This window comes from Lipophrys pholis (genome assembly GCF_963383615.2).
Source record: "Lipophrys pholis genome assembly, chromosome: 11".
Classification (NCBI taxonomy): domain Eukaryota; kingdom Metazoa; phylum Chordata; class Actinopteri; order Blenniiformes; family Blenniidae; genus Lipophrys; species Lipophrys pholis.
The window spans coordinates 26,490,666-26,507,609 of NC_137631.1; the positions used below are offsets into that span (position 1 = coordinate 26,490,666).

A 16,944-nucleotide genomic window follows, 5' to 3' on the forward strand; every position below is an offset into this window, starting at 1 on the left:
GATCTTAGTCACTCATTGACTCTCTCGGTTTTAACACTGTGGTCAAAGAGTTCATTTAACATTGCCTACACAGTGCAATGAACTGAAGTCCACAAATATCCCCCCCCCCCCCCCCCCCCCCCCCCCCTCCTGTATCAGGGGAGGCCAGAGAAAATATCTCACTCAAATCTTTAGCAATCCGCAAGAAATTCTTCAAATTCAGCAGCGGCTTGTCGAGAAATTTTTCACAGCTGGTATTGACACAAAACTAAATGCTGTACAAACAGCAGAACAGTTCAGAGCCTTGTGCAGAACACAGATAAGTAATTAAAGGAACCAAAAGTAAGAGGTCAAATGGGTGGAATGTTATCTCATGACAACATACACAAGCAACAATGTGACCAATTATACTTCATTTGGAAAGCAGCTCCGGTTCCTCATGAATCGCTCTTCACCCACAAAACTTGAATTCAAACACATTTATGATCCAGAATCTGAACAACCAAAGCGTCAATAGTGTTGCGGGAAACAACACAGAGCCCTGAAAACATTCTCTTCGAAGTTTATATGAATTTCTGAACTCTTTGCCAAGCGCAAGACTGTAAAGCTCCATTGTTGTACATTTACTACGCTGGAATGCCTTCAGTAGCCAGAGCTTTCCATTTAGCATACCTAAAGGAACACAGTGTGTCCCACACACTGCAATTAAGCATACCAGAGAGGCATTTTCCACTGTTTAGAGGCAGCATGTTGAAATGGTAATAGTCAATGTTTTCAGAGAGATTACTTCTCTGTCAGGGGTTTGTTAATCTTCTTTTTGCGAGGATCAGGGCCGTCCTGCATGCCATGTGAGGGTGAGAGATGGCCTGAAAGGGAGGGAAGATGAATAGAGCAAGGAGAGCGGGGCCACGAGTGGCCCTCACATTCTCGCCTGTGACCCGCTTCTGTTTGCTGTCCTTTATTAAACCCGTCACTTAAACTCCGCCGAGAACGTGACAGGGTATTGATGAGGACGCCTTTAGACACCGCCAAGCCTGCCGAGAAAGTCTGTTGTAATTACAAAAAAAAATTGTTTTTTAAAGTCTTTTAACGTCAAATCTGCTTATCATTCAACTCACACGCGATTGTTTTCAAAGTTTTGCCCCTTTGTATAAATCATCGCTGAGGACTGCCAATAGATGGGATCCTTTCACACGTCGCATTCAGAAAAAAAACTAAAACAAACAGTTGATATATTTAAATATTCATCAAGCACAACTATATGGCTCCACGCTCAGTCTGAAGAGACAGTATAGCAAGACACTGTCCATCACTGCAGAGACTATTCAAAGACAGTGGTCAAGCCTGTCTGGCTGATGTCCTCCAGCCCGGATATATTTGGACGACTTCCTGAGGCCTAACGGCTATTGACACTGATGAAGACACTGGTGAAGACACTGGTGAAGACACTGGTGATGTGGCTGGTTTCCTGGACATGCCAGTGTTTGTAGAACTGGAAGACGTTGGACGGGGGTGGGGGGAACAAATCGCTGGCTAATGAAATGACTTCTGACTGTCTAGACAAGGCATTATCTCACCCTTCACTGAAACTTGCAAGTGTGTGTTGCTTGTCGCACCTCTTTTTTTCTTCTTCCAAACCTGACACAAACAGATGGGAGACCAACCTAGTGAGTTATTTTGGTGCTCGGATCGCGTCAACTCGTATATTCTCAAAGATTCATCTCCTATTTTGTTGTTACCAAACAACCAAAAAAGTATTTTAATCAGTTTTGAATTGTATATATATATTTTTTCTATTCTTAATCTGGTTATCGGCACTAAAACAAAGCATGTTAACCAACAGACCCACTGGTGGAAAACCTGTTGTATGGACATTGACATTTTGGGGTTAACTACAACAGTGAACACAGCGCCGAAGAGGAACATCTTGTCCATACAGAGCAGTTTTGCCCTGTGTGCCTGCCTCCTGCCTGAGTTGTGTCCTCTGAGTGCCGGAGCTTGACACTGCATAGTCTCTCTCTCTCTCTCTCTCTCTCTCTAGGCCACTATTGACCATCCTGCCTGCTTTTTCAGCTCTCTCATCTCTGCTTATTTATAGAATAATGCATCAGACGAGCTTGCGGGGAGATGCTGTCACGCAGTCTGCTGTTCCATCAGGCTTTATGCTCTTCCTGACTACCGTATTTGACCAGTTGGAATTGCCTGACCATTTCTCTCCGCTCTCTTACACACACACAAAAGAGGGCAAATATCTGTCTGGCATATGGGCAGATTGAGAAGCGAATATGAGCGCTGTTTCACAGATACACGGCACGTAAATCAACACCATGCCTGCTGTAAATGTGACACTCCCCTCATCTCTCCCACTTCCTTGAAGCGAACAGCCCAAGATACAATATGTTGTGTTAGCTGCGAGATAACGTGTTCAGTCAGCACTTGTTAAAATTCACCGGCACAAGCAGGAACGCTCGCACAAGCTGTCGCACAAATGACCACATGTGAGTGCACACGGGAGCAAGGATACAAGGAAATGCACGTAAAGGACGCATGCCAGCAGAACTCTAAATGTGTCCTGTACTTCTTTCGTGTCTCCCCTGGAGCCGGGCTACTTTATGTACTTAAAAGTTTCAGTGATAACCTTTCTATCCCCCGGGACGACTGTTGGTAGATAAGGAAGCTGCTATTCACATTGTAAATGTGGCCATAAAACGGCTGGCGTGAGAAAAACATTTGCCTTATTTATACTGCCAGGTCAGCCTAACCAGGCGCTGAACCAAAGCACAGGGTGGAGGAGAGGAGCGGGAGATGAGGAGGAGGAGGAGGAGGAGGAGGAGGAGGAGGAGGAGGAGGAGGAGGAGGAGGAAGAGGGGAGTGGAGGACAGGGTGGCAGAGTGGCTCTGCTTCAACTGGATGTCTTCATGTTCAAATCACGAGAACAGATGAGTGTAGCAAGAAAGGAAGAAAGAAAGAAAGACTTGACTTGAAAAAAAGCTGTGATTAATAGCCACAGTGTCCTCTGTGCAGTAAATGTGCAACAAAGAAGACAAAAAAAAAAACAACAACTCATGTGCGACACAGTAAAAATGAAAAAGAAGGAGCTGAATAAATTCCAAACCATAAACCAAAGGCACCTGCTCACATGTGGCGGCGCTCGGCTGCAGTACCACTGACATCCACAGCATTCACAGGAGAGCTTTAAAAAAAAAACACCAAACAAAACTGTGCAGGGCCATACAGAGCCGCCTTCCTGATAAACAGCAGCTCTCCAGAATGCTTATCATTTACACACAGTGAGAAACACCCAGATACAGCACACTTCCTCTTAAGTCGCTGGCATTCAGAATGACAGCAACACAAATAATGAGATCAGTTTTGGAACTACAGGAAAGAAATATTCACTCAACATAAGGGGGGTGGGGGGTGGGGGGACAATGGGGGAAAACAGACGAGAGTAACATGAGAAAAACCACTGTACAGTGGCACATTGATTTTGAGAGCAGTGTGGATTATGTTACATGCCACTTCTCTGTGCTGTCATCGACAGACTGTATTAATGTGTACATGTAGGTTGTGTGGCTCTGTTTGCATCTTTACAAAGCACGGACCCAAATGCATACGGGACAAAAATCAGGGATTCTCAAACACAAGACGAAATAAATGATGTTCGCCCAGGAAACACACACGTCCCCTTTAATGCACAAACACAAGGTGACAGATTCCCATTCACCATCTAACAACATTTATTCAAACTAATGTTCACAGGACAAAAGGCCCAGAATAGAATGAGTTTTCTCAGAGGGAAAAAAAAAACATTTTGTAGGGTGCAGACCTTAATTTCATTTATAAAAGCTGTGGTCACATAGTTATAATTACATTCTCAAACAAAAAAAAAAATGTTCAACTGACAGAGGAAAACCAAAGGAGTTGGAGAAAAAAAAATGGATAAAGCAAATACCAAGTCCACCACAGTATTCATTGTGTGATCCTTCATTAATTATGCATCGGGTGCCTGATGTGATGATCACATATCCAGACTGTTAAACAAGTTCAAAGTCTTTACAATATTTTTAGACTATCACAGAGACTATTTGTAGTTGGTAAATGGCTCTAATTGATCCCATCGGAATGAGACAGATGTCAGATGAATTGGAGCGTGGCAATGGACGGTGTTTAGAGGACGTGGGATCATGGTGCCACCCTGCCACGCCGCCCTGAACCGCACGACTAAACAGTGGTTTGGGGTGTGTTCTTGAACCGGGTGGGGGTCAAAGTCTGCTCCTGCATTAATATCCAGCAGAGACAGCTGCAATAACGCCTGTCCAGTTCTGCAAGCTTGCCTCAATCGCAGACACACAAAACTAAACTTTGCGGACAAATGTGTGTTCACTTTTGCAAATTCATGAATATTGATGCATTCAACCATTTTATGACTACATTGGCAGCTTTTTAATTTTGTTTTTGTGTTAAATGTTGGTGAATAATTGTCTATGATCTACTGCAGAAGTCATGGTAACCACAATCACGCATATAACATGTGTGTATAGCTCTGTCTTTCTGCTTTTCAGTAGTTTTCTTCAAATTATCTTCAAGTCATAAATGGTTTGCTATGAGAATTGTATATATATATATATATATACACATAACCACTATGTATAACCAAGCAGTATTAACACATACAATGCCACAGATTGATTGTACGTGCCACCTACTGTATTTAAAACCCATCAAGAAGCCTGACGCGAGAGGAACCAGTTCAACTCGCCCAGTCGCCTGGGAAACCAATCATGCACGGACGAGATCATCGCTTCCTGTATTTCCAAAACACAGCTGTATTGAAACAGCAAACTGATAGTTTGTTTAAGCGATAAAAGAAAGAAAAAAAACAAAACAAACAAGTTGTTTTAAGTTTGATGTGCGACGAATACAAAACGAGGCGAGGAAAAAAACAAACTGTTATTTTGAGTTCTCAGTGCCGAGCTGTGACATACAAACCAGTCAGTGTGTCTGATAATGATAAGTGCTTATGCTGGTGCATGAAATCCACTTTTTACCAGTGCGGAGATGACAGAGGAAGAAGCAGGCAACTTCTATCCATTTCGCATCAGAGCTTCTGCAAACCCTACGAGTAACTGAATTGTCCTCCCCTGTCTCGATCTCTGTAGGACTTTGCAGTCAAATACAAGCTGGGGATGGCACACATCCCCTCCCCAGGCAACAGGAGTGTGCGATATTTCAGGGGTGTGTGTGAATCTGGTGCCCGGAGCCTATTAAGGCCACAGACTAATTCAGGCCACATCACTTTTCTCCTGCCAAGACGCCTCAATGTCCTCCCGCCTTCATACTGCAGAATACTCATCAATATACATGCTTAATAAAGTGTTTTAATCGCTTAATCTCTCTTCATCTTCTTCTTTTCTTTATATATATATACGTATATATAAACTTTCCTACTGTAACATCCCTTCGTCTGTCCGTCTTTGACAAAGTGAGGCCCTGCACCCAATATATTCAAACAGCTTTTAAAAGATTATAGCAGGCACACAAACACGTGCTCTCATACCAATTTAGCAAGGCATATGTGTCCTTAATCCAACTGACAGTGTGTCGTAAACATGGCTGTGGAGTCCTTCTGGCCACAGCGCTGAGGTAATAAATATGGCTGGCCAACTCAGCCCTCTGTGTCTGATTCAGCGTGAAAATCATGGCTTCAGCTGATCATATTTAGTGTCCTCAGAGTCACAAATAGCAGCCAAAACCAGGCAGGAAATGGCTATTCTGACCATCGGTTTCAACAACCGCGTACTGAGGAGCCGTGTATGGGAAGTACATATTTCACTTGGCTTGCTTGAATAGTAAACACCTTCAAAAGAGGAGAACAGGGGTACTGTTATTGCAATATGACACCTTACAACAAACTTTGTTTCGCGAATTAGCTGACGCGAGATACATGCACTGTGAGCGTTTGCCAATTTGGGTCTGTTCCTGTGATCTGGGATGTCTCTAAAGTGCCAGTTTTGTAGAAGCTGAGAGGGATTTTAACAGATGGAAAAAAAGGACCTGTGGGCAGTTTGTAAATAATGATTCATTATTCTGGAAGAGGCTTCACTGTGAATAAAGATAGAAATGCTCATGGTCTGTTAGCCTGGTTGAGATATTTTGGTCCTCCAGACTAGTGAAATGTTTATAACAGCTTAAAAAGGTGCACCATATAAAGAGGGACACTACTCAGGCTTCAAACAATGTTTCAAGTGAAAACGCATTTTCATTTCAGAAACGTTTTGTGTTTATGCAGCAACGTTTTAAAAACGATGTCTGTTTTCACGGAAACAGAATAACGGCTGAAAAAGATGTCGTTCCCATGTTGGGTCACCGCTGTTTCTTTCTGTAATGACATTAACAATGGTAAGTACACTGACATTAGTATGGACAGACGGCAAAGTTGGACTGCTTTTACGCTGAGACTGTCAACAATAAAACCACCCAGTCCCAGGAGAATCTGGACTGGGAGTCAAGACACTCTGGAGGCAAACATTGTTGTTGTTGTTGTACATCTACTTTGACATATAACTATTTACTTTAGCAGAGTTTTCACCATCGGCACACAGATGGATCCCGACTGTTTTCAGTCAGTTGCGTTTTCCCCACTTTACACGGAGATGTAGTCGGAGCGGGTTTTTTTTCCAAAAAGTTCCACCTTTGGAGTCGTTCTCAAAAAACATTAGTGGCTCCATGCGCCATTGTCGTGTTAAACAGAAACCCCAAACCACATGAAAATGTTGCGTTTCAAGTGAAAGCTTGAAATGAATGTCATACTGCGTTTGTTTAAGCTGGGGCGATCACAGCTGCTGCTATGACTGCAGATTTTACAAAGGATTCTCCCACGATCCGCTATTTCGTCTCAGACGGCCAGGTGCCCTTTAGTTTCTGTTTGCAGTTTGCATGTTTGTCCTGTGCGTTTCTGGATTTTCTCACAATCAGGAAGCATGCTTTTGTGACTAATTGGTGATTCTGAAATGGAAAGTGTGAATGAGTGTGAATGCCACCAATCTAAAGTCAGCTGCCAACCCAAAGAGGAAGGTAAGTGGTACAGATGATGAATAATTCAACAGACTACTTAACACTGCCATGATTACACCTGAATATCTTTAGGTTTCTTTCTTAAGCGGAGTCCACATGCCATCTCCGTGCCACGCAGATGTTAATGACCTGAAAATATCTGGCTTTGCTCAGGCTGGTGTTGACCGGTGGAGGAAACAGAAAGCTAAAGGTCAACTTTTGGCCTTTTTCTGAGCTGGCTTCTCTGAAAAATGCTGGAGGCGCGCAAACAAGTTTGTGTGTGTTAGCAGCTGCCAGGCTCCGTCAGGGGAGCTGAGGAGTCAGATGCCTCGCTGGACACCACTGATCCCAGACGTAAGAGGGAGGCAGGTTAAACTAGACAAAGGGTGAGACCCCCCCCCCCCCACCCCCTTCTGCGACACTGCCCCTGCCACCACCACCACCAGCGCCAAACTGCCAAACACACTCACACACTCATCCCTCCCACACGCCCTGACCTCTGGCAGAGCCTCTGAGGCTCATGGGCCCCCAGAAGAAGGTATTCGTCTACCGACCCCTAACTCCACCACCTCCTCCTGCCGCCGCCGAGCTCTGTCACTCCCCGTCTCCCTGCCATTTTCCCTCTCCATCTCTGTCTCTCACACTGAATGCAGGGGTCAGTTCAAAAGGCTGCGAGGCAGAGCTGCTGGCTGGCCATAATGTAGCCCGAGGCTTTGAAGTGAGAGGTGGATCTAAAAGGTGTGCAGCAGCCAGTATTTTTTATTTAATTTTTTCTATTCAGCATCACACTTGAGCTCAGAAACATAAACAGACACTGCAGTTGCTGAAGTCTGTTTAGTCACGCTTGCCATGAATCCGTGCTGAAACTTTTTCACAGCGAGCCATGAGTAAACTGAGGAGCCATGAGAAGCATTTGCAAAAGAAAACATTGTGACTGTTTGTGATTTTCTGAGCACAAAAGGAGTTGAATAATCTAAGATTAACATAGCCCAATGAAACTCTTTAAAAGACGGTAAATATCTGTTTTTTTAATACAAAATCTCATATTGCGATTAATCAACCATATTTCACTCATCGTGAAACTGAATGCTACATTAAATGTAGTTTGTGCTTTAGCCAGAGTGACATTAGGCAAACTACCGAAGTTTATAACAAGTTTCCACTCTATGCCATTATTTGACGGCTTCTAAAAGCTTAGTTTCCAGCCTTTTTCTTCTACATATACAAAGAATGAATGGATATGAAAAAGAACCAGGGTTTATTTTATTACCTTTCATAACTGTGAAACCCCAAATCCATGAATTTCATTATTTTACCTCCTGCTTCTTTGAGTCTCAACATGTTAATTTACTTTCTATAGAAGATTTTCCCCAGTGAATAGAAAGAAAATCCACAATCTAATCAAAATGTAAAAATGATTCAAGAAGGAAATGTGACTATATAACAAAGACCATCACAACATATTTCCATTTCTTGCAATCGGGATGAGGTGTCATCACAACCTGAATTTCGTGGTACAATGAGAAACACATAGCAACCAGAGACAGTGAGAGAGAGAAAAAGAAGATTAAAATGATCAAATAAGAAGATGTGAAGAGTAGAATGACCGCATGTGAGGATGAATATAAGCTCGGAAGTAAATGTAGTTTGAGAAAAAAGAAAAAAGAAAAAGGCTGAAGCTGCTCATTTCCATGCCTGTTGACTCTTTTGACCACCCGGTCCTCGTCTATTGCCGTCTCCTTTCTGTGTTCTGTGCCTTTGCCTCCCGGCTCTGGACAGAAATGGGCTTGAGCGCTCGTCTGAGCTTTGAAGTCCTTTGGTTATCAGCCAAGCGTAACGCTGTACCTGCAGCCATCTGTGAAGGGGCCGCCAGCAGCCGCCCATCGCTCCACTTCCCTTCCATGGCTGAGAGGGGGCCGGAGCCAGAAGTGGCGATGGGCTGGCAGAGCCACTTAGTCCACGCTGGCTGGCCGCACATGGTCGGACCCACAGCGGTGTCAAAGAACACAAGGCCGCTCACTTACTAGGACTCTAACCTTGGTCACCTAATCTTACCGCGCTGCGTTTTTGTTCATTTTAATATCTGTCTGTAAACACTCCCCTCACTCCCACTCTGTTCCCGCTCTTGCTTCTATCTCTCTCCCTCGGTTGGGGAGAAAATAAAAAGCGGTGGAGGTTATGAAAGGCTTGATTAAAAACTGCAAACCATTTTTCACCGCGTTCTTTGTGTAATATGAAGAGACAGTTAGGATCTTTTGTTTAAATGAAGTGGCTGTGGTCCCCACAGCTGTAGTACTTTACCTCAGCCGTTGTTTCTGCACCAAATTCGGGACTTTTTTTTTTTTCTTCATATCTTTATCTGTTGCATCATGTGTGCATGTGCATTGTGACAGCCGGCACTTAGCAGCAGCTCTTCTCCAGAGAGCGGGATGTTAAATGTTCCCGGTACGGCGGTGGAAATTAGCACAAACAATGGGATTAGGACCCGGGACAATGTGCACCAAAAGCAAGCTCGTAGTGGTTTGGTTCTGGGGGGGGGGGGGGGGTCAGTGATGGGATGAGGCAATAAGACAAGCCAAGGGGGGATGAAACGAGGCGGGAAAGGGATTGAGGGAGTCTAAGGGCTTTTGTGTGGGGGTCATGATTAACGGGGGGCGCGAGAACAAAATAGATACAGTAGCCAGGCCTCTTCTCAGACCAGCCTCCAATTACGCACAGACACATACAAGGGGGCTTCCAATCTGGCCATCAGGCTGTTGCTGAAGTGTCACATGGGCACCATGTGTGCTGGCCAATGGCCTCTCGGCTTATCAACAAACAGAGCAGGATGGAAGGACAGATAAGAGATGGAAGTGGGGGTGGGGCAGCGAAACGCAGGGTGGTAACAGGAGGGGGGGGGGGGTCATTGGCGGATGATGAGAGATTGCAAAGTGAGCATGCAATATATGGTATGTGAGCAAAATGCAGATCACTCTCATGCTGCACTCTGCAATATTATTCAAGTATTAAAAAAAAAAACTGATTTGACATCGTCAGCACATAAAGTGCCCTTTATGCTCCAGGAATCTCTTTGTAATTACTGCTTAACAGGCCCAAGTTAACAAAAGCCCTTATTCACTCGCTGCTGTGTTGAGAAGTAGTAAAATGTGAACCTTTGTTTGAACCGAAGCTCTCATATGGAGGATCAAAGCAGGGGATGTGTCATAAGGTACAGAGACTCTCAGCATCATGCTTTTTTAACAGCAATAGAGTAGCTACAAGAGAAGGTTATTTAAATCTAATGCAGACATTTATCTTTATCGTGCTGACAGTAAAACACCACTGTTTTTTAATTATTATTATTATCATTGCTATTAAAACTGTCACTGAGAGCAGTGAAATGAAAAGTGTAAAAATATCAATTTATAAACCTGAAAATGCAAAAGCGATTTTCTGGTCTAACATTCACATGCCCTATTTCTGCAACTTCCCAATTCTTTTTTTTCTTTTTGTTTTCTAAAATGCAACTGCAGCAACCGAAGACGCTAGTTACACCAGTTTCCTCCCCAACAGAGCCCGGAGTCATTATACTGCACGTCAGAGCCAGAGGCAGCTGTTCCAAACAAGCTGACACCATAAACAATGTGAAACAAAAGTGCAGGGGGGGGAGAAAAAAAAAAAGGCCTTCACACATGCATGACAACCAACACGGAAATGCCTTGTGTAAGCAGTCGACAGGGTTGAAGCTCCATCCCAGCCAATCTCCATCTTTCCTCTTTCATAAAGAGAAAAAAGTAATGTCAACAACTGATGTGGTCTGCTCGCTGACACAGTTCACAGTTTTCACAGTTGTTTTAGAGCGAAGTCTAAAGCACAAGGCAAAAGCACCAAAAAAGCAAAAAAAAACAAAAACATGTTGCTGACTGACTTAGGCTCCGTTTACACGACAATGTTTCAAGTGAAAACTGCGTTTTCGTCTAAGAAATGTTTTGCGGTCTCGTGGAAAAACGTTAAAAAGAATGTAGTCTTCAAGTTGGGCCACTAGTGGGTGCAGTTGTTTGTTTTTGTAATGAAAACCACACACACACACACACACACACACACACACACACACACACACACACACACACACACACACACACAAGAAACAATACAATGTAAACATTAACAACTTGGGTTGTTATTACACTGTTATTAAGTCCCAGGAGAATATGGACCTTTGTCTTGTAAACGGACGCCCAAAATCGCAAAGAAAGTTTAGACTTAAAAAGGAGAATCTCAAAGTGCTCCTTTCAATTAAGTTTCCTCCAAAAGAAAAAAAAAAGAAAGAAAAAAAACCCCAACCAGAACAATTATCTGCGGTATCACTGGAGGCAGTTCTACTCCACAGAAATTGACTGAAAACCATATGAGTATTCTGCTCAGATTGAGCCTGGGCCTCCTGTGTCAGACGAGCCTCTGCTAAGCTGTCATTTCAGTTCTGCCTCACCCATCCGGCAGCCCCCCCCCCCCCCCCCCCCCCCCCCCCCACCCCACCTCACCCCCCCGCCCTCAACAAACCTTCCGCACGCCCATCTGTTTCCAAAGCCTTCAGATCACACCTGTGAACTATTCCGGCACGTCGGCTCGCTCACGTATTCCCCCGTCTTCATATAAAACTCACAATCTACCACCCTGCGAAGCCCGCGCTTCTTCTACTAAATGCTTCAACAAATCAATAGCACAAAGAATCCCCAAACACTGGAATTCACTTTCTTTTCAGACAGGAAGCTTTGAATAATGCAAAAGCAATACTTGTAAAGACGACTTATCCATTTTCATAACCCTTTCCGAGTTATCCCTCTTCCCAAACAAGCCATAAGGTGATGAATCGGGTCAACAAAAAGATCAAAATGGCCACGGACTGAAAGGAAACAACAAGAGATAAACGTTCACAATGATTCTTTACGGCGCGCAACGTAACCGTCAGCTCGTCTCCCCTCGACTGCATCCTTCTGACTACACCGTGGACAGTGCAGAGCGAAACACATCATCTTGTCATAACAATCAGCGAGAGAGACCCTCCACCGGCTCCCTTGACTCTGGCACAGGGTGCGGCCCCCAGAAAGGCCCCGGGGTTCTTCCTGCAATTCTAATCAAACTTTAAAAAGCAACAACCTTGGCGTCGGAGCCACGGGTCGGCCTCTGTGAGGAAGATATCAATCAAGCGGCTCCAAACAAGCATGGGGGTTGAGGGGTGGGGGTGGAGGAGCGGAAGGGTTGAGGGCAGTTTCTGAGAAAGTCTCACTCTCTCCGTCCTCCTCCGTCTTTCTTCTCCGTCCGCAGAGGACAAACTTCCCCTCAACGAGAGCAGAGTGCATTTCCCCGTACCCAGAAACCACAAGGTAATTCAAAGTCACATTAACACATAATGGCTGTGTCGATGGATAAAACATTAATCTGCCCGTGATGCCGCAGCGCCTGTCACCACCACCACCACCACCATCATCACCATCAGCAGCAGCAGCAGCAGCAACTCCTTGGCTGTGCTCTGTACATTTTTTTTTTCCAGGTGTGAATGAACAAATCCACACTGGAATAGAAGCAGTTGACCTGTGGGTGGCAGATCGGACACATTCCTGCCTGGTGCCTAGTTCTGCAGCTGCCCAGTCCTCCTGCAGGCCTCCCCATACAAATGGGTGATGATGCTGTGTGTCTGTGTGTGTGTGGGGGGGTGTCACAGGCAGATAGAGACATAATTCACATGCATGCATGAGTACGCCACAAACAACCGTTTCTAGCCAAGCAAGAAGGCAGGCAGGGTCTGGCGGTGTCGGAATATTATCTTTTCCACAGCTGGGGGCTGCTGGACCTGCTCTGTTCATCAGACATCCATCAAGGTGTCAGTTTGGGTTATGAGACCAGACTCCCAGGGTGATCACACCACTACCCTTCCTGCCAGCAGGTCTGCCTGATGGCCTTCTGTCTGGGCCAAGAAGGACCAAAGGCAAACATATATATAAAAAAAAAAAAAAAAAGGAGCAGCAGAGCCAACTGGGAAAAGCAAATGACTTGAGCAGAATGACAGCCATCAGTTTCAAACCCCGCCGCCTTTAATCTATTGATCGCGGATATAAATGATTATGAATATGAAATAGAGATCACGTCCAAACTATAACAAGTGTTTCCCTCAACAAGCTCAACGTTAAACAATCAAAGGAAGTAGTTAATCATATAGATTTAAGCTATTAGTTGCCCTGTAGCAATGGGTGAGTAATTACCATAATAGCCAGTCCAATTCTCTGTGAAGGGCCCCCCAAACCTATTTTCCACCGGAGACTTTGGTCATTTCCATGACTGCTCTACATAACAGCCCTCTCCAACACTGAGGAGGACAGGCAAGGTAATTAATTCCCCCTGCTGCCTCTTTCTCTTCCCTTCTCCTCCTCTCCGCGGTGAAGGGAAAAGCCAGGGAATGTAATTTACACTAATTACCTTTTGCATAGGAGTCTCATTTCAACTTTCCTTTTCATGTTGAAGCGCCAGAGTCTCGGGCTGTGCCTCTAAGCTTTAACACCCCTAATGAAAAATCACTACGATATTCCTATAGGGACACAGCAGTACTTAGAGAAGAGTTTGTTGCAAGTTTATTGTACCTCGTGATCCTGCTTCTTTCATAATAGCTCGTTGTATTGCCTAAATATCTGTGTAAGACTCATTTAGTGAGCAATAATTATCTTGTGTCACCTTCGGAATGTGTGAGAAAAAAAAAAAGAAAGAGAAGAAAGTACTGTTTTTCAACAGTTCTGGGGATGAGAGGAACTTTGTATAGACAAGCAGGGGTTTTCTTTTGTGCCAGCAGAGGGACTATAGAGTAGACACAAGATACTGAACATGAGGCTGCTCCAAAATAAATATGACACACATCAAGTCTTAACACTTGCTTGTTGTAATATTCAATTTGCAGGCACACATGTGGTCAGCAGGCACACGCGTGCACCTCTGTTTTCTGTCCGAATACTGTTAAACGGACGAGCTTTCCTGTCCTATTGTATTCCAAGAGGAGCATCTGCACAGCCTCCGGCACTTCTGAATGAAACAGAACTGAAACTGGGAGAAATACGGCCATCAAATTTGCACTGAAAGAATTTTGCACTGTCAACATTGCTGTTTTAACCTGCAGGTAATGTTGCTCTTGGTGCATCCGCAGATCTCCATCATGCAATGGGTTATAATGGGCCGCTTGTATTGTTTTGTTTTGGGGTTGTTGTTTTTTTACATTTAATAACCCACCTTGAAAACGACATTGTAAAGAGGAGACACTGTGTGTGTGTGTGTGTGTGTGTGTGTGTGTGTGTGTGTGTGTGTGTGTGTGTGTGTGTGTGTGTGTGTGTGTGTGTGTGTGTGTGTGTGTGTGTGTGTGTGTGTGTGTGTGTGTGTGTGTGTGAGAGAGAGAGAGAGAGAGAGAGAGTGTGTGTTAGAATAAAACGACCTGTATGTCAGTGGGGGATCATTGAGAGAAGCATGCGGGGAAGCGTTTCTCTCTATTGGATTAGTCACAGCCACAATGCTGCGGCGATAGCGAATATGCTGTTATTTAAGCTTTCCGGAAGACAAACACAGACATGAATCAATGCACCACTGATAATAATAATACAAAAAAAAACAAATGCTTTAAACTCAAGTAGTTTCTACGGTTGAGGTGGATTCTAATGGGAGCCGTGGAGAGAGAATTGGGGGGGGGGATACAGACGAGACATGGGACCGATCGGTGTCCGTCCCTCCTCCGATCTGTAAATGTTAACCAGGAACGAGCATGTGGACGAAACAACACAACATCTCCAAGCTGTCGGGACACAAAAATACGACTACAGTATTCCCAAACACAGGCTTCTCTTGCAGCCTGATCAGCGCGATTTTTACGCGGACGCAGCCTGAACCAGAGCACTCACAATCAAATCCCACACAAACATACACGATCCTGACAGCTCACTTCATTCAAGAACTAGACGTTATGTGAGTGTCATTCCCTGTGGGGTTTTGACACTGGCCAGGGGGGTGGGGGGGGGGGGGGGGGGGGGGGGGGGGGGGATAAATACGATACAACGCATCTCTTTACGCTCGTATAGGAGCCGCAGGAGGAAAAAGGAAGAAATCTAAAAAAAATAATAATAATAATAATAACAATAATCTCACCTTCGTATACAGGGGCCATCGGTGCAAGGGTTTCTGTTATTCATGGCAAAAAATGTAGGGAGATTTCTGTTCAAAACTCAATAAAAATCTGCCATCTTGAAGCGCTGATGAGAGGGTCGCCGCGGTCTCCTGCATTACTGGCCCAGTTCATTAGTGAGGAAAATGCTCATAATTCATATCCAGGCGTTTCCAGACGTGCCATCCGAGGAAAAGAGACGAGAAAACAGGTTTCAAAATCCCTCCAGCAGCAGCAGCGTTGTCTTGTCCTCTTCTCTTCTGTTTGTTTCTGCAGAGGCTCCGATGATGAGCCGCGATGACAGGTTTACTTCAGCTATTGTGCGACATGTCTGTGGAAGTGAGTCTCTCTGCAAAAGTTGCTGCGCTCGGAGCGCAGCGAGTTTGTACAGTGAGCCAGCCGGTCGATGCACGATGGAGTCGATGCAGGAAGCCAGCGTCAGTCCGTGGAGAGCTGCACAACAAAAATAATAATAAAACAATTCAGACAAAAAAAATAGATCCACACCGCGTCCTCGAAAAGTGCAACCAACGCTCACATTCTGCAGAGACTGCGCGTCTTTTTACGCACAAGTGAAGACGTTTCGAGTGTGGACCCTTTTTTTCTCTTTAACCCTTACTAGTATTAACCCTTTCATACCTGTTTCGACACGCGACTGCTGTAATAATATACTAAGTATTATTATTATTTCATATTGACATTCCATGACATCCTCCAAAAGTGTAAAATATATATATATATATAAATATTTGTGTTAATTTGTTGATTTTGGTCAACCTGTAACTGTATTTAAATGATTAGATAGATAGATAGATAGATAGATAGATAGATAGATAGATAGATAGATAGATAGATAGATAGATAGATAGATAGATAGATAGATAGATGGATAGATGGATAGAGTATGATACCAAGAATCAAAAGGAAGAAATAAAAGAAAAAGGATGTAATAAGAATTTACCGATAATAATAAGAAATCAATGAATGAAGAACTTTATTTGAAATTAAAGATTAAAGCAAATGATTAAAAACCAAAATGTTCAAAAAATGGGTAGGCGAAATGGAAACGTATATATTCATACACAGACTCATACATTAATACTTAACATGTGAGGCATATAATCATATTACAGTAATAACCTGTTTCTTTTGACTTGTCTTGAATGCAAGCCTCATTTTTAACTGCTTCCTCAAACTTCAACACAGTAAAAAAAAAAAACGAAAAAAAGTTAAACAACAGAAATATAGAAAATGTGATGTGAAAAATAGTCCAATAAGTCGTTTAAATATTGTTATTGGCATCCATTACTCGCCGTGTGCTAAAGGTCACGACACCACATGGTTTGCATTCATGAGAGATTTCAAGGTTTTTTTACACATCTGCACACTAGAAAATGTCAAACAAATAATTTTTAGTTTTTGTGGCGACCCGATGCAATGAACTCAATCATTCCTCTTCCTGGGATCGCTGTGCCTTTTATGTTATCCTCCATTTTCAAGACAACAGCAGAGACAACAGCACGAGGACCTGACGAAGGTTAAAACTCGTTCATCGGTAAAGAATCAACACTCGAGGCTTTTTGTTCATTTTAATGAGACTTTGGGAAAATTTAAAATCTCAGAAGCCAGCCAACAAATTCGGCAGGATGTTTGGCACAAAGAAAGGTTTAAGCAAAGTTAAAAACAAAACAAAACAAAAAAAAAAACAACACTTTGTTTATCATTCTAAGACTAAATGG

The 16,944-nt window shown here is 43.7% G+C and overlaps 1 protein-coding gene across 1 annotated transcript in view; it reads right to left on the minus strand.

The window, feature by feature from the left end:
• hipk2 (homeodomain interacting protein kinase 2) overlaps positions 1-15,310 on the minus strand; it is a 74,367-nt gene extending 59,057 nt beyond the window's left edge. The window contains 1 exon segment of the mRNA XM_080474477.1: positions 15,190-15,310. Within this exon segment, the coding sequence (XP_080330603.1) occupies positions 15,190-15,208 (19 nt within the window). The 5' untranslated portion in view covers positions 15,209-15,310.
• Positions 15,311-16,944: the final 1,634 nt, after the last annotated feature.